This window comes from Puntigrus tetrazona, chromosome 3 (assembly GCF_018831695.1).
Source record: "Puntigrus tetrazona isolate hp1 chromosome 3, ASM1883169v1, whole genome shotgun sequence".
Classification (NCBI taxonomy): Eukaryota; Metazoa; Chordata; class Actinopteri; order Cypriniformes; family Cyprinidae; genus Puntigrus; species Puntigrus tetrazona.
In genome coordinates, this window is record NC_056701.1 from 7166261 (window position 1) to 7191529 (window position 25269).

Sequence of the window (25269 nt, forward strand, 5' to 3'; positions counted from 1 at the left end):
AAAGTTTTATTACATTTAGATATTGTCAGACACAAAAGTTTTGGTTTGGAAAAGGATGTAATATAAAGTAGTTCATGTCTTCTTCAATGAGTGTTTATGGTGACTCTAGACTATCAAGATTTTCATATCAGTAGATTGGTAGATTTCAGTTATTGGTCAGATATTGTGACAGAAACAAAAGTGTATAAAAGGGAATAAGCTTTAAAACATCTGTTTCTTTTACTTTTAAAGACTCTTAACTTGAAGTGAAAACGCGCGTTTGGTTTATTTTGGTCCTCTCGACTTGCCGTTACCGTGCGCTACAGGAGCGGCACGATCATAATAATACGCGGGATGCTGTATACTTTTTTCTCTACTGTGCTTTCATATCGCGTCGCATGTAAAACGGTTCGGCAACCTCTTGAAGAAGACAGCGAGTCGCTTTTAATGTATGTTTCCCGGTGTGCTGCAAAGAATAGAGCGCCTAGAGTCGGAGTTTGAAGAGAAATGAGTGTGTCATTGTGAGCGGCTTCAGTTTTGCTCCTTTAAACGTACAAACGCACGCAGTTTTAATCTGATCAACCAGAGACCTGATGGAGGGTGTGTGTAACGGAGAGGAGCCCGAGCTGGTGGCTCAGGCGTGTGTGCTGTCCGAGTTCAGTGAGAGCGACGAGACTCGAGCTCTCATCAGCGGTCTGCCCGACATCCATCACGACACGGTCAGCAGAGAGGCCACCATCGAGAAGTTTGTGGGTACGACTGCGTCTCTTATCCGTCATTCTGTCTGTATCTGTCTTCTTGGCTGTGTATTGCAATGCATAGGTGTTAGGTGTTTTTCATGTGCTGTGTAAAAGTGAAACCGCTTTGGGTAACTTTCGCAGTTGTCATGGATCGCTACCAAGAGCAGCCACATCTTCTGGATCCTCACTTAGGTGAGTTGAATTGATGAACGCGATGAACGTGCTCTGTGACTGAGCTCTGTCAGCAGTGCTGTATTTGTTTTGGTGCAGAGTGGATGCTGAACATGCTCTTAGAGATGATCCGCAGCGAGAAGTCTCCACCTCTTCTGGTCCACCTCTGTTTCAAATTCCTCTACATCATCTCAAAGGCAAGGCGGCGCACGGCTCTATAAGTTCGACCGATAGTCTCTTTGAAGGGACGGAAAGTGATTTGCGGGGTTTCTGTCTGATTTTGTGGTTCCTGGTGCTTCCACAGGTCCGAGGCTACAAGATCTTCATGCAGCTGTTCCCCCACGAGGTGTCGGATGTTCAGCCGGTTTTGGACCTTTTATGTAGACAGGACCCTAAAGACACCGAGGTCAGTTTCATTACTGATCACAGGCTCCCTAATGAGCCCCTCCGTGGGACACAGACTTATCCAAGATAAATTAAATAGTGTGTAGTGTTCTCACGAAAACCATATTGTATATTTTATCTAAATTTCACTTAATAATAACCATGTGCAATTTGATCGGTCAACACCACTGCTGATTATTTCTTCTTAAAGCTGCAGTGTATAAAAGACTACTGTTTCCTACTGTTAAATGCAACATGCAACCAGTCCCTGCAGGCGGGACTTGCATCCGCTTGTCAAAGGTTTCTATATACAGTGTGTTTTTGCTGCATCGCCGTATTTGTTGTTCTTAAGTTAACGAGAATTCTCTCGTTGTCCAAAATGCTGGAGTTTTGTTTAGTTTTGACTCACGCAGGCTCCCAAATCCTAATAATATGACAAACAAAGTGTAGATTTGATGTAAATAAAAGGTTTATTGTGCCGTGTTCAGCTCCTTAGCGATCATAAGGGGAGTGTTTTTTTTGGTCCACTTTCTAGTCTATTTGGAATTTGAATAAATACACTCTCGGGTTCAATGTTCCCGTTTGCCATCGTGTAGTTATTACGTCAGTGAACTGAATGAAAGTGGAGAAGGAGCTGATGTGATTGAACGGTTACCTTATTCATCGTGCATTCACACACTGAATGAAGCGATAAAGACATGAGCCATTTTTAATGGGAAAATGTCAGCGTTTGTTCGCGAAAACAGCTCGGTTTCTAAGAAATGTCAATTTTATTGCGCACATGAATTTCAATCAAAATGCGGTTATCTGTTTTAATGTAATCTGCTTTTGCAAATAAACTCTTCGATTGTTTCGGTGTATTATGATTGTCAAAGATAACATTATTGACTGCAGGGGTCCTTTTAATTTTTTTGCACTGAAAAACAGTCCTAATTTAGTTTTGATGCATGTAAAACGAAGTAATAACGTATTCCATGATTTTAAGGAGAGAAAGTTGCAGAAGAAACAGCTTGGCTTCAATTGCTTCAATTAGCTTCAATGTTTATACAGCTTAGCTTCAATAAATGCTCTTTTTTGGAAATTTAGTTAAGACCTTCTAACTTAAAAAAAGACACAAACTCTAATGTCATTCCAAACAAATGATCAGTGATTAGCTTCAGGTAATAACTAGTTGCAGCAGTTTACCGAATGTAATCTTCGTAAGAATAGCTTTCTTGTGTCATTTGTAAATCTCACTAAATCTCATCTAGTGACTGTGTGTTTCTGAACCAGACCTGGGAGACCCGCTACATCCTCCTCCTCTGGCTCTCCATGACATGTCTCATTCCCTTTGACTTGTCTCGTCTGGATGGCCACCTGTCCACTGACCCCGGGCTGAACAGAGAGCCCATCATGGATCGTATTCTGGCTGTGGCCAAGGTAACACCCACAAACACACACCACTCGTGGACTCCAACACCTGTATTGCATATACCGTTATTTAAATTTTTTTTTATTCTACTTAATGCTACGTATGTGTCATGACTTATTTCTTGCTGTAGTCCTTTCTCAGAGTGAGTGACAAATCTCGGGATGCCGCATCAGTGCTGGTGTCTAAGTAAGTTACATCTTGCGTATTATTTCCTCATATCATGTGTGTGTTTATATTCTGGATAGCGTTGGGCTATATTGCAAATAATTAAATGTTTTGGCTGACAATATAAAATTAAGCAGCAGCGAAAACTATCATTTATTTATTATTTATTTTATATTTATGTTATTATTTCCTTTTTTCTTATTAAATGGTATTCGTCGTGCTTTTATCAGTATGAGAGGGTTAAGATTGAAAGTAGACGAATCATTTTGAACACAGATTAGCAATATAATTGATTCATAAGTCTGCATGTAATGAAATGTTTTAGTAAAACAGATATATTTGGCTGTTTAGTACTTTAGCATACCATGAATGTACAGTATATTAGTGCATACAAAAGAAAGTGATTAAATATTGTACTTCCTTGAACTCTATTGGTGTGACGAATTCCATTTTTATTATTTAAGTTTTACACACAAATGTTGAATCCACTTGTCTGAATTGCTGTTTGGTAAAAAATTTGGTTTAAAAAAAAAAAAGCCCAATATTATTTCCAATTAATGCCACTCTTATAATGTTTGTTGCAAAATACTATTAGATTTACTCCCTGACCAGTAGATGGAACTGTTCAAACACGTATAAATGATCTCTTTCGCTTGAAGGATTTGTCTTGTCTGCACAGGTTTGTGACCCGTCCGGATGTGAAGCAGAAGTGTTTGGGTGATTTTCTGGACTGGTCTCTGACCACCATCTCTCAGACCAGTGAGATGACCATGGAAGGAACTGTGACCCTTGACGGAGCTCTCCAATCCCTGGTGAGCCTCCAATTTTATGCATATTCTCCACTTCCTTCTTTTTATTGAACGCTCAAATATTCGCCTATAACAATCTAAATATTAACAGCTGTATAGAATAATGAAGCCCATATCGCAATTTTAACAATAATGACACACGGGAATGATTTAGTTTTAGAAACACTTTGCAGGCGGTGAGTTATAAAAACATTAATAGCTGATGAGGATCCATGTGACTCAAGCATTTGAAGAGGCAGGGAATGAACAGGATATTATCATAAAGTTGATGGCTGCAAAAATGCCGGTAGTTATCCTTATAATTTTTGTTCTGGGTGTAAATGAGCCTTTAGGCCTGTATTTCCCGTTCTTGTTTTGTAGCTGCTTATATTTGCAGGCAATACCCGTCAAAGCCTAGAGAGGCAGCGGCTACATGCCCTTCTACCTGTATTTTTCACAGCTTAGTTAAAACGCTGATAATCTCTCATTTTAGTGACTGATCTTTCAGAATTGTTATAATTGCAGTGGAACATCCTGCATGGTTTGAAGTCCAGAGAGCTGTGAAACCGATCCTGCAGTTGTTATTCTTTTGTGAAGCGCGTCTCTGTCACCCGAGGCGCTCAAAACTGGCTCTGTGTGTTGTGAACGCCTGCAGTGCTAAAACTGCCATCAGTGTTTTGCATATATGCTTTAAGTGCCACAAGGCAGCGAGCAGGAACATGCGCGGTGCACTTTTAAACTTTATAATTACATGAGACTGCTGCTGACACTAAGATTAACGGGATTCAGACACGTTGAAAATGGGGTCGATAAATTTGACTCAACATCTTGATGCTGTGTAGGTGAAGTATTGCTTAAAAGATTCAGGGTAGTACTGTATTCCCCAACAAGTTTAAAATAATTGAAATTAATCGCGTAGATGTTTTGGCTTTAAAAATGACATTTCAAAATTGTTCTCACCAGGCCCAGCTCTTCAAGCATGGAAAACGTGATGATTTCCTGCAATATGGTGTGTATTTATCCTTTAGGTCTTTCTTGGGTCTCATAGTGTAGATAAATGCTTACTAATTTTTACCTGACCGTTCAAAGCCCCGACAGTACTTCAGTGCCTGAATCAGAAGAGAATAGCTGAGAGTAACCAGGCAACGTTACGTAAGCTGGGAGTAAAAGTTGTCCAGAGGCTTGGCTTGACTTTTCTAAAACCACGTTTGGCCAGATGGAGGTAATCGAGGAGCGACTTATTGACAAAATACGATGAAATGCTTGCTTAAAAGTTTTAGCTAGCTTCTAAGCCTTTTGTGTTTTGACTATATGCAGATACCAGAGAGGAAGTCGGTCACTTGCTGTAAACCTGGCCCAGTCTTCTGTCACTGCAAGCATAGAGGCTACAAAACCTGATCTAGAGTCTGTCACTCAGGACGAAGATTATGACATTCCTCAGGAGGTAGAGAATGTAATCGGTGAGTATTCATGCGTATGCTTGTTTAATTGTTAATTGCTCTCATTTACTGCTAATTTGCTTATTCATTGTTGCAGAACAACTGCTGGTGGGTTTAAAAGACAAAGAGACAATAGTGAGATGGTCTTCTGCCAAGGGGTGAGTACAGTTGTCTGGTCTAGGTGTGATAGTGCTATAATTTAATGTCATTATTTCTCTGTAATAACGCCTTGAGTTCTAAAATGTTTCAACAAAGTAAATTATATATATATATATATATATATATATATATATATATATATATATATATATATATATATATATATATATATATATATATTTTTACTTGTCTTAACCACCTATAGGATTGGAAGGGTAACTGGTAGACTCCCTAAAGAGCTTGCAGATGATGTGGTCGAGTCTGTTCTAGAGTGTTTCAGGTGAGGCATGATATAACAGCAGGCCCAAGATGTTACGATGTGGCTCAAGTATTTTCAAATACTTAGTGAGGTATTTTTTCTTGACATTATGTTTTTAAATATTGCAGTTTCCAGGAAACGGATAATGCTTGGCATGGGGGCTGCCTGGCTCTCGCAGAGCTTGGCCGAAGAGGACTGCTGCTTCCTTCCCGTCTCTCAGATGGTTGTCTTGCATTTTTAACTATTGTATTCAGTTTGTAAGCTGCTGGATGCTTGAAGTTTTACTTTTCCACTGACAAATTGTAATATCATAGATATATTCATTTTACATCCCCTACACTGTATTCAGTTTCAAAAACATTCATAAACAAAAAAATTCACTTTATGCAAACACTTAATTCAAATACTTTAAGTTCCTTTTATTTAAAAAAAAAATGCCACCACCCAACTTTAATGATCTATTACATATTGTGTCAGCACACAGAATTCTCAGTGAAAATTCTGGGCTGCCTTTTTTCCCATCAGTGCTTCATGTTGTACACTAAGAATATTTTTGAATTATTTAAATTTACATTTATGCATTAGGCAAATGCTTTTGTCCAAAGCAGCTTACATTAACATAGTCAGTTCATTTGAACTTGGAATTGATCCTATGACCTCTGAACTTGAGAAATTTTACAGACATAAATACAATAATAATTGAAGACTTTAATGTAGATGTTTGCCATCTTGTAAAGTCTATTTATTTTGAGTATTGCTCATTTGTATTTGAGTAGCAGCAGTCCACATGTTGAGATCTCTGAATCAGCAGTTTTGTGACCTCTTTCTTTGAGTTCGAGCTGGTTCCTTGACCTTTGCTCTTTTGGAAGTGTTCCTCAGAGGTCTACTGTTTACCCGTTTTTGTCCCACTGTCCGTGTGGTCTGTTTTGATGTGTCTGGAGTGTCTTTGACAGGGCTTTTGTCTGGGGAAGGAACACTTTGACTGTTTTGGCTATTAGTTGTTTCTTGTTGGCCAGTAGAAGAGTCGTTGATAATGTCATTCGAGCTAGCTAGCTGACACAAAGCAAAGGCGGCAGTGTGCCTCTGGTCGCATGGGTCTATTTCTTGTTCTCTGGGTGGAACAATTGTGCATACCTCAGCATTTATAATGGTTGGTCTTTCTGGAGTTTCTGAACCTGTTGTGTTGAGCAAGGCTTGGTTATCGGACTGTACCCTAAGGCAGAGGTTGAGTGGTGCCTCGTCCTGACTACTTTCTGAATCATAATCAAGCTCTCTGTCAGGGTAGTGGTGTGTCATATTGCTGGATACAGCCTGGTCCCTCTTGGAAAGGTTAAGAGGACCTGGTTCCTCCTCAATTTCTTCATCTTCCTTTTCGGAAGAATTCTCACTGCTTATTGTTAAAGCTGTGGTTTGTGGTTCCTTCCTAGAAAGATAAGACAAGAGACCATTGTTTAAGGTATAGCATAATCATTAACTTGTTTGTGGGCAACTTAACTATTTTTTTTTTTTGATTGTGATGTCAAGCTTTTTTGGGAAGTTGCATAGTCTACATACCTTTCTTTCTTTTGTGTCATGTTCTCTTGAATTTGTCCACATGATTTCTTGGGTAGGTTTTCAGTTGTTGTAGATGCCCCTGGATCAGCATGCTGTAATTGATTGATGGGAAGTGACTCCCCATGAGAAGCGTGTCTGAATGTAACAGGGATCCGCTGGGTAACATCTGCAGTACTAGGCCTGTCCGGAGACCCAGAGGCGGCACACCCTTCTAAAGGACTCTGGCGAGTACCTTTGTCTACTGTACTGTGCTCCTGGAAAGCCCTTTCCTCAGGAAGTCTTCCGTAAGAATCAGGATGAGATAGGGGCACTAGATGCCCTCCATACTCTCGAGGATAAAATCTGTTGCTATACACATCCAGAGGAAGATATCTGGTTCTCTGTAAGGGCATGGACAATTCAGGGTGTTGGTAGAGGCTGTAGGGTAGCGGTGGACCAGGGATAATAGAATGGCCATATCTATAGTGATAAGGATGAAGAAGGGAAGTACTAGGTGGAACCAAAGGTGATGGAACCAGAGGTCTCTGGATCTCGCGAGGTGTGATTTGGTAGGCTGGGGTGTTTGTTTGGTTGTGTGAGTAGGGTGTGTAGAGAGAATGCAAGGACCTCTCGGGTACCATGTGCGAAGGATAATCCGGTATTAGAGGATGAAGAGGTGCTGTGGAAACAGGTGGAACCCATGGTGCCATTTGGTGGTAAAACTGAGAAGTGGTTGAAGATGATTGATCATCTTTGTGTGGTGACCGAGAGAGAGCTTCGCTTTCACATGTTCGTGCAACTGGTGAGAAAGCTGAAGATATTTTGGTCTGTCCAATGTCCATGTCTGCATTTTTTTCCCTGGACTCACAGATTGGTTCAGGGACATCTTTAGTGACTTCCTTGATGGGACCTTCAGGCTTTTCTCTTGTCTCCTTTAACCATCTCCTCTTGTTCAGCCTTGTCGTTGATCTTTTCTATTGGTTTGCCGGCTTCATCTTCCAAGGAGTCTCTTTACTCTTATGGTTGAATGGAAAATTAATCTGTGAAGCTCTGGGTGTTTTCCCAGTCTGTTCCATGCGCTGAGACACCAGAGAGATGGAGTTCTTGCACAAGTTATACTTCATGTGGTTGAAGAGATGAGACTTGATGTTGCAGGTGAAAGGACACTGGAAGCACTGATATTTGAAAGGTTTGCCAGGAGGACGGGGAATGTAATGTGGTTTCTTCGGCTTTCTTCCCTGTAGAGTTTCCATACTAGTGTTGTTGTTCGAATCCAATACTGAGTGGTTTGTCAGCCTATCTAGGAACAGAAAAATAATAATGATAACAATTAACCGTTTACCACACCCTGGAGCAAAGTGTCATCTGTTTGTTGGGTCAGAAAGGTAGTAACCCCACGAAAAGAAAGTTTTCAATGTGTTTCAATGGCTCTATCTGTGTATTGTTTGATGGCTGCTTTTAGCATGACATGCTCTAGCTGCGCTGCCGAATCTAGGGTAGGCCTGTAGGAACATGCTCCCCTTTTTAAAACCTGATGGCGTGGGAAACCACATACACCTGTTTCCCATGACCTTACCTGCAGGATACAAACTCCAGACATTTAAAAATTTATCTCACTTACACTGTAAATGTAGAGAAGCTACCAGAGCTATTGGAATGATATTTCACTTTATAAAATCTGCAACCAACCGGACTGCTTTAGTACTTAAGGAAAATTACTTTGACAATTTTGCACTACAGTCAGGATACATAATGGTCTGGTAAGTGTGCAAAGATTTTGAGGCCTGAAGGTTTGTATTGGGAAGCAGAAGATTGAAGAAAGAGATTGCCAGGCAAGTTATGCATAAAATGACTCCGCCTTAAGGAACCTGTTTGTCACAAGCTGTCGCAAGAAGTGGTGGCTCAGGTTTTGGCTCCCATGTTTCATACGAAACCGCTCCCTCCTCAAGGCACAAATTAAAAATAATTTTTGTATTGTGAAAATTCATTTTGCATTCTATGTCTTGTTTCCTTGTTTTTTGGTTTCTAGTCATTCTTCTGTGGGCACACCGATATTTCAGCATAATAAGAGATTTTCTATATTTTTTGGTCATTAAGACATGGACTGAATATATATGTACAGCCATATGGCAAATAGTTGAGAATATTTTCTACCAAATGTTGTTTACAGGTGCATCTATAGCCAGCACTTTAGATCTACACCTGCTAAGAAGTACATGAGCAATATACATCAGCCTTTACAAATGTGAAATGTACATGTGAGCAGCAATAAGAACAGTTGTCATTGGAAATTGAGGCCTTACCTGTATTTAGACTAAACGTTTGGGATGTTGGATTTATCGTCAATGGATTTATGTCCAGAGCAGACCTCCTGAATCATATGACGGTCCCGCAATGTTGAACAGTTTGGCCGACGTGGTTGTCCTTGAGAGCGGTGTCTGTTCGTTTAGGTGCTCCGTCTAGTTTCTGATGAGTCTGATGAGTCTCTCACGTTCTCTCTGAGGTGTTGACTCTGTGGGGTGGAGTCTATGCCCAAGCAGTAGAGCCCTGAGGCAGCATCAATGTGCCTGATATTAGGCAAGCCCCAAGCCACGATACGTTGCTAGTTTGCCTCCTCTCTCACCTGCTAGTGAGAATCCACATGAATGAGAAGCCAGACAAGTCTGTTTGTGGCTTTTGTTTGCCTGAATGGTTGAATTAGCCCAGGAGTGGTAGAGTTAGGTGTGAAGCAGGATTGAGGATGTTGTCAGAGGGGTGTGGAGATATCGAGGACAACCAGTGAGATTTGCATGAATCCAAATGTGCGCTACGCCTGATGTGAAGTGTCTTTCAGTATGGTTATGAAAATGCAGTTATTTTTGTCAGATCTGGATCTTCATTTAATTTAACCAAATTTAATGGTGGATTTTAGTGTTGCTTTACAAAATTGATTCACATTTATTTGCATGTACAGCATGAATCATAAACTCAATTTCGGCTCCACCTAAGATTTTAGAAGACAGTTCCTTATAATGAGGTTCTTCCAAAGGTCAGCTGTCAGTAATCTCTCCCTCCTCTTTGTTTGCATGTATTTATGCCCCTCTCACATTTTATTATGAATGTTCAGTAATGTAAATCAAAAAAAACAAAAACAAATAAATGGTATGTTTTAAGCTGTGAAAATGTTTATGGATGTATTAAATTGATCACAAGTATCAGTAAAGACAATTATAATGTTCCAAAAGATTTTTAGTTCAAATAAATACTGTCCTTTTGATTTTTCTATTCATCTGAGAGTCCTGAAATCCTGAACTATCAGCACAGCTTTTAACATTGACAATAATAATCATATTAGTTTCTTCAGCCTCAAATCAGCATGATAAAATTATTTCTGAAGGATCATGTGACACTGAGTAATTATGTTAAAAATTCAACTTTGCATCACATAAATCAATTACATTATGTAATATATTCAGATAGAAAACATTTATTGTAAATTGTAATAATATTGGACAATATTGCTTTCTAACTGCATTTTGATCATATAAAGAAATGTTTTGCATTACAAAACAAATTATTCTTTTGTACTAATATGTTGTCTGTATTTTACAGTGGTGCCTGTGATTCTAAAAGCCCTGACGTATGATGAGAAAAGAGGTGCATGCAGTTTGGGATCTAACGTCCGAGATGCTGCCTGCTATGTGTGCTGGGCTTTCGCTCGTGCCTATGACCCAAATGAACTGAAGCCTTATGTCAACCAGATTGCCAGGTAGGAATTCACCACCACCACATTGTGGGCCATAATTATTAAACGGGGACCTCCTCCTCCCAACAAAATCAGCAGCCATTTCAAGCACAAAACATTTGAAGACATGATTTTTTTGGGGGTGTTAAATAATGGCGGAAATACCAGTAATCACAAACGTTAATATATTGCATTTCGTGATTTCTTTTTAATACTCTCCTCACATAAATTTATCATCTGAAAGAAAAAGGTTATTTATGCCATTTATTACATTTGCTAAATAAGGCACCAACTTTTGATAAATAGTTTCACATACCATTGGTGCTGCACTGTGTTGGTGGCTTTTTGTGTTTAAAGGAATAGTTCGCCCAAAAATGAAAATTGTGTCATCATTTACACACCCTCGAGTAGTTCCAAATCTGTATGTATTTCTTTGTTCTGCCGAACACAAAGGAAGATATTTTAAAGGCTGTTTTTGGGTCACCATTGACTTCCATAAAAGGAGAAAAATGTATCTTGCCATTGGCACAGAGTTAACTTTCCTATGTTATTCATTATTTTAAATATTCTAGCTCATTAGATTTCCTGTGTGGTTGTTGTATGGATCTAGTCTTATATATGAATATATGAAAATAATTTTTTTCTCAGCCCTTGATGGAAACTGACTCCTGTACGCCCAACTATTTACTGAAGCGTTTGGCGTGACCTTTCTTAGATCTTTGTGAAGATGTTTTTGGATGTTCTCCAGGATGAAAGCTCTTTCCACTATAACCAACAGGGGTGAGAGCTGATCTGATGTCAGTGACGGTGAAAATTACAGCTCAACCTGGGTGGCTCTGTTGACCTTATAGTTACACTTTCTCTCCAATGAAAATATCTTTTTATGTAAGTGAGGTTAGGCTGTGGAATTTGATTAGTGAGGCTGCAGCCCCATACTGAGGGCTCTTTGTTTTTTAGTCAGCAAGCCTTACAGCATGTGGTACGAGGAATGGACCTTTTTCACCACACTACCTGGTAATTACTTTAAGAAAAGTCCCGTCAGCAAATTATATTTGAAAGAAAACTGCCGTCTGAAGAATTGCGTGTGCTATGGAGGGTTTTTAAATGAGAGTTGAAAGTTAAAGGTTTTATTGTAAATGTACAAAAACGCTTAACAGCCTCTTCTCATACCTGTTCGCCTGGCTGTAGTTATTTGCCACCTTAAAACCAGTTTATACACCTCTCACGGCTCAGAACCTCTCCCTGCTGATGATATATAGTGTAGTCTGTTGGTGAATTACCAAACTTCAAATGGAATGTGAAGCAACAATTATAAACTCTACACAGAGAACAAAGAGGAGAAGATGCTGCTTTGCCAAACCTGACAAAAGATGATAAAGCTAATATTTAAACAGAAAATTTGATTTATATTACAACGTTTGTGCGTGTGTGTGGAACAAAAAAAGAGAAATTTGAGGAAAATATACTGAGCTCTTTTTCAAGTCGTGTACTGTAGATTTAAATGATGACAAAAAAGCACACTAGAAGCTAAATTTTGTAGTTTATATGTTACATGCCAAGTTTTATGGATGCTTTTGTGTGACTGTGAAAGATGAATTTGCAACCTCTGCTTCCGCCAAGGGTCTAAAATGAACGGCAATTTCAACATTGATTCTGACATAGAGTTTTTAAAGACAACGAGCATTATATAATGCACATTTATTTCAGATACGCGTTTTGCGTGGTGTCCCATGTGAAAGTTGTCTATTTGCTTTAGTTGCGGTGCTTGCCGGTATTATTATCACTCAGGCTTATGGTTAGAGGTTTGCTTTATTTAACTTTGCTGCGTAACTGTATATTGTAATTCTTCACTAATTCGGCCGTGTTCTGTTTGTGTGGTGATGCAGTGGTGATTCAGCTCAGCGAAAGAGTTTCATCAGCAGAAAGCATTTTTTTTTTTCCTCCCAGGTTCAACAGTAAGCCTTTCAGTCCCCGTAAAAACATAATGATATTACGAGAATGACAGCTGAAAGATGCTCCGCTGGGTCCCCCCCCTCCCTCCCTCCCTGTTCGGGACAAGTGTGGGCCTGTGTGTAACTGACTGTGCACTTTGCATTACTCTTTCAGTTTGTTGGCCCTCCCGTAACTTTCCTCCTCCCTATCCCCACGGTGCTGCCAGGTTTCGTCTGTTGTCGTGGGTTTCGGTCGCCATTTGGCACCCAGGCTATAGGCCTGTCGAATCCTGTTCTAATTTCATCAGCAGTCATAGGTTGTTTCTGTGAGCTTACTGACGCTTTCAGAAATTGTGTCACTGCATGAAACTACACTACTGTATTGTATTTTTTTTTTCCGTCATATGTACGATGAGTTCATTTGCAAAAACAGATAACAGAAATCGTGGTTTTTTTCATTGCGCATTAAATGGGTTACGTTGATTAAGTTACAAAACAACTAAAATAATAAAGCTAACTAATGCAATAAAAACATAACAACATAGCAAAAAATAATAAATTAGAAAATGGTAATGTTTTACAATAAGGTTAACTTGTTAACTTCAGTTGATAACATTAGTTAACATGAACTAAGAATAAACCATATTTGTACAACAATTATTACTCTATATTAGTTCATGCTAATTTCAGCATTTACTAATGCATTATAAACATCACATCAAGTTGTGTGTTAACTTAGCAAATTAACATTAAACACATGAATTATTTAACCATTTTTGCAAATGTGTTTACAGACTTTTGCATTGTTACAACAATTTTTATTTTTTTATACATGCTGATCTTTTCAATGTTCTATTCATCAAATAATCAAAAAAAAATATTTCCTAAAAAATATTAAGCCACAAATCTGTTTTCAAGATTGATAATAAGAAACAATTCAGTTTAGAGTGATTTCTGAAGGATTATGTGACACTGAAGACTGAAGCAATTGAATTAATTACAAAAAAAATTATATATATATATATATAATATTGTGATACTGATTCACAATATTAAATATAAAATACAACCCTGATGAAAATAAGTGGCTTTTTTAAAAAAAACATAAAATAAATCTCACAGACATTTTTGAACTGTAGGTTATATGCAAATATTTATATACAAAGCAAAACAGATCCTCAAGGAGAATAAATCGTCTATGGTCTGCTCTGACTTTTGGGACATTTTCCTTTAGAAACGTTCCCTCAGAAACGATAATTCTGTCATTATTTACTCAAACTTGAGTAAACCTGTTTCAAACCTGTATGACACTTCACTCTTCAGGGTAACAGAAAAGAAAAAAAACTGGAGAATTTGTATCGGTCGTTTTTTAGTAGCAATTTTTAAAAAGTAAATCGTTTTAAAATGCTACAGTCTTCGGTCAAACAAGTGTTTGACCCGTGCAATTCTTCATAACTTATCTTTTTGTGTTCATTAGAAGAAAATATGTCAAATAAGGAACAATCCCTTTAAAAGTTAACTTCCAGTGCACAGGCGGCGTGTTTCGATGGTTTCCTGACGGATTGCACAATCGTAAGAATTCGAGACATTATTAAAAAACAATAACAGTGACACGTCTTGCTCTGCATGCATGTTCAGTCTCTGTCCATTTTATGCTGCTCCAGGCCACTATCAGTTGTTCATCGAAACCAGCACAGCCGTGTTAAGCCCGTAGGGTTGTGCGTGTGTGTGTTTGTGTACTTCGTTCTCCCAGGCTGTGAGTGACGGTGGGAATACCTCGCGGGCACGTTCACACAGCTACACTGAGGAGGAGGAGGAGTGCTGGAATAAAGAAAAAAAAAGAGTGCAACAGGCTTATGGGGGCACTGAAATGATAGATGCGTTTTGAGATGAGAAGCACACGCTTGTTTGTGATGTGCCTCATGACTAGGGTGAAAGATCTGAAGGCTTAGAGTACATGTTTGAGTGAAAGCATTTAATGTGTGTCACCTCAGGCTGTTAAACTAAGGAAATTAGTGAACGCCAAAAGTTAGGATGCACAAATATTTTAATAGCAGTTGTCCTAATTAATTTGTTGTTATTGTCACACATATATATGTGTGTGTGTGCGCGTGCTGGTTTTTGTGGTTTAGAGGGACACAAATTTGCCTAATGAAATGGTTATGGGTTCCCATAATTCAAAAGGCTTAAAAACATACTAAATGGTGTTTTTTTTTAAATTCTAAAAATGCATAAAGTTTCCTGTAAGGAGTAGGTTTTGGTGTACGGCAATAGCACATCCAGTTTTTACAGTATAAAAACCATTATGCCTATGGAGAGTCCCCTTAAACCACAAATATAAATGTGTGTGTGTGTGTGTGTGTGTGTGTGTGTGTGTGTGTGTGTGTGTGTGTGTGTGTGTGTGTCAATCACTTTTATTTATTTACCTCTTTTAACAATACAGATTTTGTGAAAGCAATGAACAGTATTAAATAGGAAAATAGAGTGATAGTAATATATATAATGACAAGATTAAACATTTAATTTTTATTAAATGCACTCTGTGATCAGAATCGACGATAAACGCTAGAAATGAGGTGTGCCTCATAACTAAGCAAGCCAGAGGCGACAGCGGCAAGGAACCAAAACCCCATCCGTGACAGAATGGAGGGGGAAAAAAAACACCTTGCTAGAAACCAGGATTAGTTGGGGGGGCCAGTTCTCCTCTGGTGTGTGTCACTAATCGTTCTCATTTGCTCGTTCTCTCGCAGCGCACTTGTCATCGCGACTGTATTTGACAGGAACGTCACCTGCAGAAAGGCCGCATCTGTGAGTTTATCCCGGAAAACCTCTTTAAAGCTGAAGCGTGTAAAAATTTGGGAATTGGTTCTTAAGTGTCTGTACAAACGTTCAGTCTGTCTGTCATTAGTCAGAAACGAAGGTAGTCCAACCCTAAACTGCCAGCATTGGTTGAGTCAGTGTAACTCAACATCGGTTTCACACCACAAGTGCACAGCAAAGGAGTGTTTCTACTGTGAAAACCTTCATAGAACCCTATATTTCATAGAAATTTTATAAATAGAATATTTTCTCAATAAATTCTTAATTTGCTGCTTAATAATAGTTTGTAAGGGAGTTAAATTTAGGGATGTAGAATAGGGTCATGCAGAATAAGGCATAAATATGCCTTTAATTAAAACTAATAAATGTCTAATATTCTAGTAATATGAATGCTAATAAGCAACTAATAAGTGTAGCCATAAAAAAACTATTACCCAATTTTTTTTACAACAGCTCTACAGTGTTTAAAAAATTGTTGTATTTTCTGGTTTCGAATGAAGGCATAAAATATCAATTTAATTTATCTTTTAATGAAATGAAAGATAAACAATTTTTTGGCAAAATAAGGTGGTTTACTAGTAAAATTAAAACATTGAACCGATATTGTGGGATTATTACTTAAAAACCTTAGCAAAGATAGGAGTAGTGGTTTTGCTAAAAATATTAATTTCTAATATTAACAAATATGAATTAATTGCAATGTTGATAGAGGACACCTTTACAGAGAACCTTTACATTTTCAAATTATTTCTTAGTATAAATAACATTTGTCGTTATTTGGTCTTAGAGCAAATAGCCTATCATCTTAATATTTTGTTATCATATTGTAAAAGAAAAACATACATCGTTTATACACTTGAAACTCAAATGTTTACTTTGATCTGTTATCCGGTAATTTTTCACTTCCTATGCAGATTTACGTTCTTTGCTGTGAAAATGTAAGCAAAAATAAGGAACGCCATTAACCTTTGGAAGTAATATCTTTCAAATTCGGTAAATGAAAAATGCTTAGGTGGAAATTGTGATATTGCTTGAAAGGAGGAAATATTATAACAGAAAAAGAATGACACACTTCAGCTTTAATTTCATGTAATGCAACTGCATGCATAAGATATTACAGCAAACTTAAAGTTTGTGTCCTTTTCACTTTTTCTAGGCTGCTTTCCAAGAGAATGTGGGCAGACAGGTACAACGAAAGAGAATACACTTACATAAACACCATTCGGGGTCCATTATAAACACCTGCACTGATCTGTAGTGCAGCAGGCCACGTTTTGTGAAGCCTGCTGAGTCTGTATCTTTAATCTGATCCTCAGAGATATCCTGTCTCCACAGGGCACCTTCCCCCATGGCATAGATATTCTTACAGCGGCGGACTACTTCACGGTCGGTAACCTGAACAACTGCTACTTGACTATCAGGTAAGTAGAGTAAGAAGTTGACGGTGTGTGACTAAGAGCTGTTTTGGCATGTGTAATTGAACCCAATTGTTCTTCATGGTACACTCTGCTAACATTACAGCAGCCGGTAGATCAGTCATACACCCCGATTCTCAGAACCCTTCGGTATGTTTCGAATGCATCGATGAATGAAGCAGCGGTTACGCTGTCATCTCTTGCGTCCCACCCAATGGAAAAATGTCACCATTTGACTGCGACACCTTAATGTATTAAAAGAGCAATGTGAAAAATGCTAGCCTTAGGGAGCAAAGAGCCATGCTTGAGGCTTATTGCACAGCCTGCCGTTAAATACCACCAGAATGTTCCTTCAGCTTGGATGGGTTCACCCAAAAATTCCGATTTCCTGAAAAATACTAACCCTCGGGAGCTTGTCTGTTCATTGGAGCGGATTTGGAAAAATTATATAGCGTTAAATCGCTTGCTCGCGGATGGATCCTCTGCAGTGAATGGGTGCCAAAAATCCACAAGTGATCTACACACCTCCGGGCGATCAATAGTCTTACTGCAAAAGGAAAAAGATGCATTTGTCAGAAACGGATTCACTTATAATTTTATTTTCAATCGAACTAAGACCACAGCTGAGAGCATCAGGCGATTTTGGACTGTTTGTTTTTATAGATCTGAGCACGATCAGCATGTTCGTATATGCCTGAAGCATGAAAGAAATGCTTTAAATGAGCCTCCAAAATGCACCAATAAATAACCATAAACATAGATTTTTACACGCATATTATGAACAACCCATAACAGCTGTCACATATGTGTCCTAAAGTAGCAAAAACAGCCTGTTGACTACTAACAGTCAGAGATGATGGAAAACGGACTAATTTATGACTGTTTTTTTTTTTGCCCCCAGTGTCTACATCGCTGGTTTTGAGGAATACACCAAACCCTTAATTGACCACTTGGTGGCTATGAAAGTCAATCACTGGGATGGGTAAGTATATGCGCACTGTTTCATGTGGGTTCCTTGGTTTTATATTTTTAACTGAGGCTGTATTTGCTTTTATCAGGGTGATCAGAGAGCTGGCCACGAAAGCCCTGCACAATCTAACCGTCCGGGCTCCTGAATACATGGCCAAAACCGGTGAGAACGGACCCATATCTCCGTTTATACATGCCAGACCCAACACATCTCCTTCACCTCTACACTAAAAGAGACCGAGTGAAATCTTGTGGCGTCTTGTTTTTCTTGATGATTTCAGTGTTGCCCCAGCTGCTGCCCATGACCACAGGCATGGATTTACATAGCCGTCACGGAGCTATCCTGGCCTGCGCTGAGATCACTCATGCTCTCTATGAGCTTGCAACCCAGAACAATAGGTTACATCTACATTTCTGTTAAGGTTTCGCCTAACCGTGCTATAATTTTATTAAATGCATTTGTTTCCTCGCAGTTCGGTGACTGAATTCCTGTCCTCTGACACCATTGAAGGCCTAAAAAACATTCATCAAAAGGTCTGCAGAATTAGGCTCTTGTTTTTTTTTTGTTATATATAAAACAAATGTCGTTTATTGCAACTAAAACTTCTATGTGTGCCTTCACTTCAGCTCTCCGACAGAAAGCAGTACAGGTAAGTACTTGCTTCATTACTTGGCAATAATCGACGTCAAAGCTTTTTAGAGACACTTATTTGTCTATAGCTTGAAACTGATGGGTTTTTTTTTTTTACCCTAGGGGATTTGGTGGAGAGCTAATGAGACCAGCTGGTGAGAAACTAAAAATGATTTACAGTAATCCTATAGAATTGATTGTGCTTCTTGTGTTGAAATGATAAACTGCTATTATAAAGCGAGTCTCATTACTACTAAATCTCTGGTCTGTGGTAAGAAGAAAATTTAGCTTTCTGCTGCAGACATGAATAACCCCAACCCCAAACTGTGTGGCTTGATGAGGAGAGGTGTGTACCACTTCTAATGCCAGACCAACAAAGATCTTACTTAAAAAGTAAACTTTTTCAACAAGTTTTGTAGGAATGTTTCAAATTAAGTTCCTGTAGTGTGGTTACAGAATTTCAAAATGCATAATTTACATTGGATCATTTGAACTACTTGTGCAAATCCGTAGCGTTCTGTTACGATTTTTATCATTTGGAACAACCTGATACTTTATTAAGCTTCGTGAGGAAAGTTGGAGTTTATATTAACTTTAATAGCTTACTTGCAGTGATATTTAAGATTATTTATTCATGTAAAAAGTTTTATCTTTAGAACAGTTTTAAAATGGGAGGATTCTTTAGGGATGTTTTAAAAAAATTATGTTATGTATGTTATGTATTAAAAAAAACTACCATTTCTTTTAGAAATACTTTGTGTTCAGAGTAGTGGCATGATTACAGGTGATTTAAGAGATGTCAATTATATTATTAATGTTATTATTTTGATGGAGATCAAATGGTTTAAAATGGGAAATTTATTTGATTCAAAGTGGAAATTTTGCCATTTCTAGAACTACTGGCATAACGTTTAGTCACATATTTTGTCCAGTGTGTTAAAAATCAGTCAATCGTTCACATTACATTGCAACAAAACAGAGACCCAGTTATTTCCCTTTTTAACCCTGAACTGTTTTTTTCATGTCTGTTTTTTTTTTTTCCCAGTCTGTAGCCTCATTGAAAAGCTCTCTCTCTCCAAGATGCCTTTTGAAGATGACCCAGTTATTAGTGAGTCAACCAAGCCTTTTTACAATTGCATTTTTAAAATTCTTTTATAATTTGAACTGCTGTATTTTTCCAGTTTGCTTGGATTTTTTTTAATGTAACTCTTATTTTATCATATCAAATTTTTTGCCATGAAGATAAAACATTCTAAAATGGTTGTCATATAGTAACTACCTCAAACGTCTCATTGAGGAGCGATTGTTTCATGGATTTGTAATGCTGTCAGTTCATTTGGAGTTTCGTTAGAGTTAATTTACATTCTGGTTTCTTGCAGCTGGTTGGCAGTGGCTAATAGACGACAGCTTGAAGACCCTTCACATGTTCTCCAGCGGAGCCAGGCGGGGTATACAGGTACAGGCCGCACAGTCTATCCACAACAGTTAACCAACAATATGGTCATATAAATTATGTTTCACATGTTTTTTTGTTTTGTTTTTGAAGGATGCCGCAGTGTCTGCACTGGCAGCCTTGTGCCGGCAGTATTATCAGGTTGAACCAGGGTTAGCGCATGCGGAAATGCAAGGTACAGGAAACTAATCCACTTTAAACAATGGTAGCGATTAATGCTTGTTGGTTACATGAGATGCTGAACAAGTACTTCTAGGTGTGTTTTTGGGTGTACTCGATCTTATGGCCATTCATTGTTTGTTTACATCCATTTGTTGCCATACAGATCAGCTGGTTAGTCAATACCTGTCGGCCCTGGAGAGTCCAGAGGTTCTGACGCGCTGCGGCTGTGCTCTCGCCCTGGGCTCGCTGCCTCCATTTATGATCCATGGAAAACTACAGAAGGTCGGACCTCATAATGTCTCGTCTGCTCAAGTCCGCATCTGAACTGTTTGGTTGAGTTTGTGTTTTGAAATGCACGTTCCCTAGATCCTAACTGGGCTCCAGGCCGCCTGTAAGGTTGTGCAGAAAGAAGAAAGCCTAACAGAAGCCAGGAGGGATGCGGCCGCAGCCATGTCTCAGTGAGTAACACCTTTTTGTGTCTCCTTTGCGCTTGAAGAACCAGTCTGCCTGAGCTTAAGCTCGGTCAACGCCTGCTCCTTCCTGCAGGACCTGAAATTCATGTCTCCGTTCACTGCTTTGTCCCATCTTGCATTGCATGTCCATGTGTCCTGTGCTTTCTTGCGCTTCCCAGGGTGTGTGTAGCTGTAGGAGTGCGTGCACGAGGCAGCCCCGAAAGCGTCCTGTGTGAGGACAACATAAGGCCAGTGTACGAAGCCTTGCTGGGTTGTATGAACGACTACAGCACGGACAGCAGAGGTGACGTCGGAGCCTGGTACGTTCACGTGCCTTTATAGAGGAGAATACTTGTGCTGCAAAATATGCAATGGTGTCAAGTCATGTCAGGTCACATCTGTTTATATAGCACTTTGTGCAGTACTGATCAGTGGTGTCATCTTCCAGCTCAGTTAGGGTTCTCTCAGTTCTCTTTAGAGCATTTAAGTCAATAATATTGCAAGAAATGAAGTGCCTGCAACTTAACAAGACAAAGGAGACAGCGGCAAGGAAAGTTCAAAGCTCACACCAGGCCCCGCGGGGAATAGATAGTGGGGGCCCCCATGTCAGCTAAGGACATCCTTAAATATTAGTATTTTAGAATTGTAGTATTGTTGTTCTATAAAATAATAAATAAATAATTGATTATTATTATTATTATTATTATTATTATTATTATTATTATTATCAACATCATAATTAAAATGTAAATGGTATTAATTTAATTGAATTATAAAATGTATCTAAAACGTATAAAGAAATGTTATAGTAATACTATTGTATTGTAAAAAAAAAAGTAATAATAGTAATGGATGTTAATATCATTAAAACATTTAATTAAATAAGAATTAAGCAAAAAAGCTTTATGTATTTATATGTGTATACATACGCAAATATATATATTACTCTACTACACTAGTAATACTATACATCTGCTAAATTGAAATGGAATTTTTTTTTATTATGTGATTTTTATCGGTTTGTTTCATTTTATGATTTAATAAAATACAAATATGATTTATTTACGAGTTGAATCAGTTTAATGTAGCCATTTAATGGGACTAATAATGTAATAAAATGTAGGCAATAAGAAAAAAAAGATTGACTTTAAGTATTTAATTATTCTTTTTATCTTACCAATTATGTCATTTAATCCATTTAGCTATATAGGCCGATCTGTTAATTTAATTCATTTAGTTTTTTAGATTTGCTTGATTGCAAATGTTACTTCCCCGAACTTTTAAGCATAGCACTAAACTCTGCCACTGTCCTCCGGCCTTGCCCTCGCTGCCCCACGAGTGACACGTTCCTCACATTCCTCACAGGTGCCTCCAGGCGCTGCAAACCTTCAGCGGGATGCTGGAGGTGTCAACAGATTACATGTCGTCATAATGCCTTTCTGACTAACAAAGTGTCATCAAAAATATCTTTTGTGTTAGCGTTTCTCTGTCACTGCGTGCACCTCCGACTCTTCGCTCTCGTTCCGTTTCAGGGTGAGGGCGGCAGCAATGAGCAGCCTGACGGACGTGACCCTGCTGCTGGTGGCGTCTGCTCCAGAGCTCCTCTCCTCAGACCTGTGAGACCCCGCCAATCTCGCTTAAAGGCAGCGTTCACTCAAAATAGAAAACTAGGTCACTTTAATTTGCTTTAAACCTAGGAGATTTGTTCTCCTGTTGAACACAAAAGAAGATATTTGGGTTACCAAACGGCATCCGGTCCCTATTGATTTTTTTTTTTTGTTTTGTTCTTCATACTATAGAAGATACTGGTTGAAAACATTCTTTAAAATGGCTTCCTTTGTGTTCAGCAGGCTGAAAGAAACTCATAAACAGCTTGAGGTAAAAAAAAAAAAAAAAAATGATGACACTATTTTTTACTTTTGGGTGAATTAACCCTTTAACTTCAGTCGCGGTATACGTTATGCACCCTTGCGGACCGCTCACGGATATTTCTCTCGTTTTGTGTAGAGTTCAGCGTATGATGTGTTGCCTGACCCAGCAGGCTGCAGAGAAGATCGACCGCTACCGAGCTCACGCCGGCACCGTTTTCCTGCGTCTGCTTCACAGCTCAGACCCCGCAGTACCTCACATTCCCCACCGAGAGGAGCTACTGAGCGTCTTCCCTCCGTGAGTGCCCCGGGGCTGTGTTCGTGCCCGGGAGCGAGTTGATGCAATCTAGTTTTACCAACACACCTTACCACTCACTTCGATTCGCCATGTTCAGGATATGCCAAAAGTGCGCTTGCGTATTATGATGATAATGCCATTATATTGACAAGCGAACTGGACAGATCTGGGCAGAACATTAATTTACGCTTGATGCATCCGACCAAGCGCGCATTTAGGGTGCACTTGCCCGAAGTAACATCTTCACTTTGCTTGTGGCAGCGCGCTTCAATACGAGTAATTACATTTGAGGAAATAGCTAATGCACCTATATACCAAACTTTTACTGCACCAGAGAATCAATTGTTTGTTATAGATAATCGGTTTCATTGAAATGTTCAAGTCAGTTATCAACTTAAGTCTAAAAATTACAGTCAACGATTAAAAGGGAAATCTTTGGTCACACTTTTTTTTTTTTTTTAGGGTTTAAAAAAAACATCAACTAAGATTTTAACTAAGAGCAATTCTGAAGGAGAATTAAGGGCTTTGATATCTATGATGGTGTATTAAACTATTAGTTTTCCTAGATAAAAAAAAAAAAAAAAAGCCTTAAAATATTGCATAAGATTTGTTCAGTTATTAAAGGTTGGTCTAATTTATTTAATGTAAAGCGCATATTAATTATTGATGCTTTTTGTGTCATTTATTCTAGTTTGAGAGTCTGTAATTTTTACAGTATATGGGCATCTCCCTGCACCTCTGGGTTGCGTGCAACAGTCATTATCTTAGCTTACATTATGTCATTAAATCTGGGAGGTGCTCTTTCGCATCTGAGTTTCTGGAAAGTACGCATATGTATTTTCCCTACTTACAGTTTTAGCTGCAGTTGAATAAGAGACCCATCCCAAATGCTTCACACATGTTTATCTCTGGCCTCTGCTGTTTTTTTTTTTCTTCACACGGGCCGTAGAGAGACTGGAAACTCCCTGAACTGGAACGCTGCATCACAGGCCTTCCCTCACATCACACAGCTTCTGCGGCTGCATCAGTACCAGTACCACACGCTCCTGGGCCTCACCGTGTCTGTGGGAGGCCTCACCGAATCTACAGTAGGTTGCGCCACATAAACACAAGCATTAAAACACAATTCGCCCCTCGGTCACCACTTTTTTTCTCCTTGTTATGCTTGAAGACTAATTTGGTATAAACGGAGACCTTTATAAAGGTTAAAACAGACAGCCTAAGGCCCTTTGTCTACACTGCCGTTTTCTCTTTTTAATAGCATGGTTGAAGTAATAAGGCAAAATTTAAATGGCAAATTAAATCACGTGAAATAGTCACGATCACTTAATTATTTAGTAGCACACATTGCAGAGGTTATGAGCAACACATCAAAAAAAAATGTACAGTAAATTGGTGAAAATATTAAAACATTTTGTAAGAAATCTGTTATGCTCATCACAGCTGCATTTGTCTGATCAGCAATAATGTGAAATAGTATCACAATTATAAATAAGTATTTTCATTTGACATACTATTTTAAAACTTAATTTATTAATAATTTTCAAAGTTTAAAACAGTTGTGCTGCTTAATAACCATCATGTTTTTTTGCATTTATTTTTTTTTTTTATTCAGAAAATATATTAATGGCCATTTTCCAAAAGAATTCTTCTGGGATGAAAAATAAATATATATATATATATATATATATATATATATATATATATATATATATATATATATATATATATATATATATTTTTTTTTTTTTTTTTGACTAGAGACTATAACTTTCTTCCTTTTTTTAAATATTTTTATATTTTATGTTTTGTACTTGTTCATTTTTATTTATATAAAAATAAATTTATATATATATATATAAATTTCAAAACAACATTTTTAATATAATATACTTTATACAAATGCGCCTATTCTGTACTGCATTTCTACAGCATATCCAGACCACACCCACCAGAATATCTATATAAGGCAAACAGTGAGGTCACAGAAATGACTCAATTAAAATAAATTGCATGGTGATAAAAGACACAGCAGTGGCCAACAGAGGGAGCCGTCGACGCTCTGTTCTCCAGAGAGCATGTCTGTAGTGACCGCGGTCAGGAGTGTGAATAGTTTCAGGGAAACTGAGACTATTAGACCATGTAGGATTACATCGCATTGCTTCATTTCAGATCTGCAAGTATTGCAACACAAAAGTGGTCCGTTATTTTGAGCTTTCAAAAATAAGCTGGTGTTGAAACGCTTTGGTGTTTTAAGAAAATTCCTGACATGTGTTTGAATAAACTGAAATTTTGCCACAAATGCAAGTCTGTGCCCATCCCGGCCTCAAAGCGCACAGGGTGTAAACGGCTTCGAGGTGAAACCACAGCTCCTTGAGTGGGCCAGGATTCACTCAAAACAAATTTAGCTGGAACCGAGCGAGCGGGATTGGCCCCGTCTGCCTTCACATTTGCGCTCATGCTTTCGGTGGTGACTGAGGGCCCCTGGAGGGATCTTCATCTCACCAGCTCAGACACT

General features: G+C 38.5%; 2 protein-coding genes across 2 annotated transcripts in view; one reads left to right on the forward strand and one right to left on the reverse strand.

Annotated features, from left to right (window-relative positions):
* Positions 1-273: 273 nt before the first annotated feature.
* Positions 274-25269, forward strand: part of tbcd (tubulin folding cofactor D) — a 31155-nt gene continuing 6159 nt past the window's right edge. The window contains exons 1-32 of the mRNA XM_043235194.1: positions 274-732; positions 861-911; positions 990-1087; positions 1195-1296; positions 2547-2693; positions 2816-2871; positions 3530-3662; positions 4602-4647; positions 4728-4860; positions 4956-5098; positions 5175-5235; positions 5442-5516; positions 5624-5718; positions 10620-10776; positions 15434-15491; positions 16660-16689; positions 16839-16924; positions 17820-17900; positions 17977-18050; positions 18169-18286; positions 18361-18421; positions 18515-18537; positions 18642-18673; positions 19564-19626; positions 19898-19974; positions 20065-20146; positions 20297-20415; positions 20500-20591; positions 20765-20905; positions 22118-22201; positions 22593-22751; positions 23701-23839. Of these exons, the coding sequence (XP_043091129.1) occupies positions 573-732; positions 861-911; positions 990-1087; positions 1195-1296; positions 2547-2693; positions 2816-2871; positions 3530-3662; positions 4602-4647; positions 4728-4860; positions 4956-5098; positions 5175-5235; positions 5442-5516; positions 5624-5718; positions 10620-10776; positions 15434-15491; positions 16660-16689; positions 16839-16924; positions 17820-17900; positions 17977-18050; positions 18169-18286; positions 18361-18421; positions 18515-18537; positions 18642-18673; positions 19564-19626; positions 19898-19974; positions 20065-20146; positions 20297-20415; positions 20500-20591; positions 20765-20905; positions 22118-22201; positions 22593-22751; positions 23701-23839 (2976 nt within the window). The 5' untranslated portion in view covers positions 274-572. The remainder of the gene's footprint in view (positions 733-860; positions 912-989; positions 1088-1194; positions 1297-2546; positions 2694-2815; positions 2872-3529; positions 3663-4601; positions 4648-4727; positions 4861-4955; positions 5099-5174; positions 5236-5441; positions 5517-5623; positions 5719-10619; positions 10777-15433; positions 15492-16659; positions 16690-16838; positions 16925-17819; positions 17901-17976; positions 18051-18168; positions 18287-18360; positions 18422-18514; positions 18538-18641; positions 18674-19563; positions 19627-19897; positions 19975-20064; positions 20147-20296; positions 20416-20499; positions 20592-20764; positions 20906-22117; positions 22202-22592; positions 22752-23700; positions 23840-25269) is intronic.
* znf750 (zinc finger protein 750) lies at positions 5894-10599 on the reverse strand. The gene is given in 3 exon segments (XM_043235195.1): positions 5894-6918; positions 7050-8328; positions 9332-10599. Coding segments are annotated over 2 exon segments (1851 nt in total). The 5' UTR covers positions 8282-8328; positions 9332-10599; the 3' UTR covers positions 5894-6299.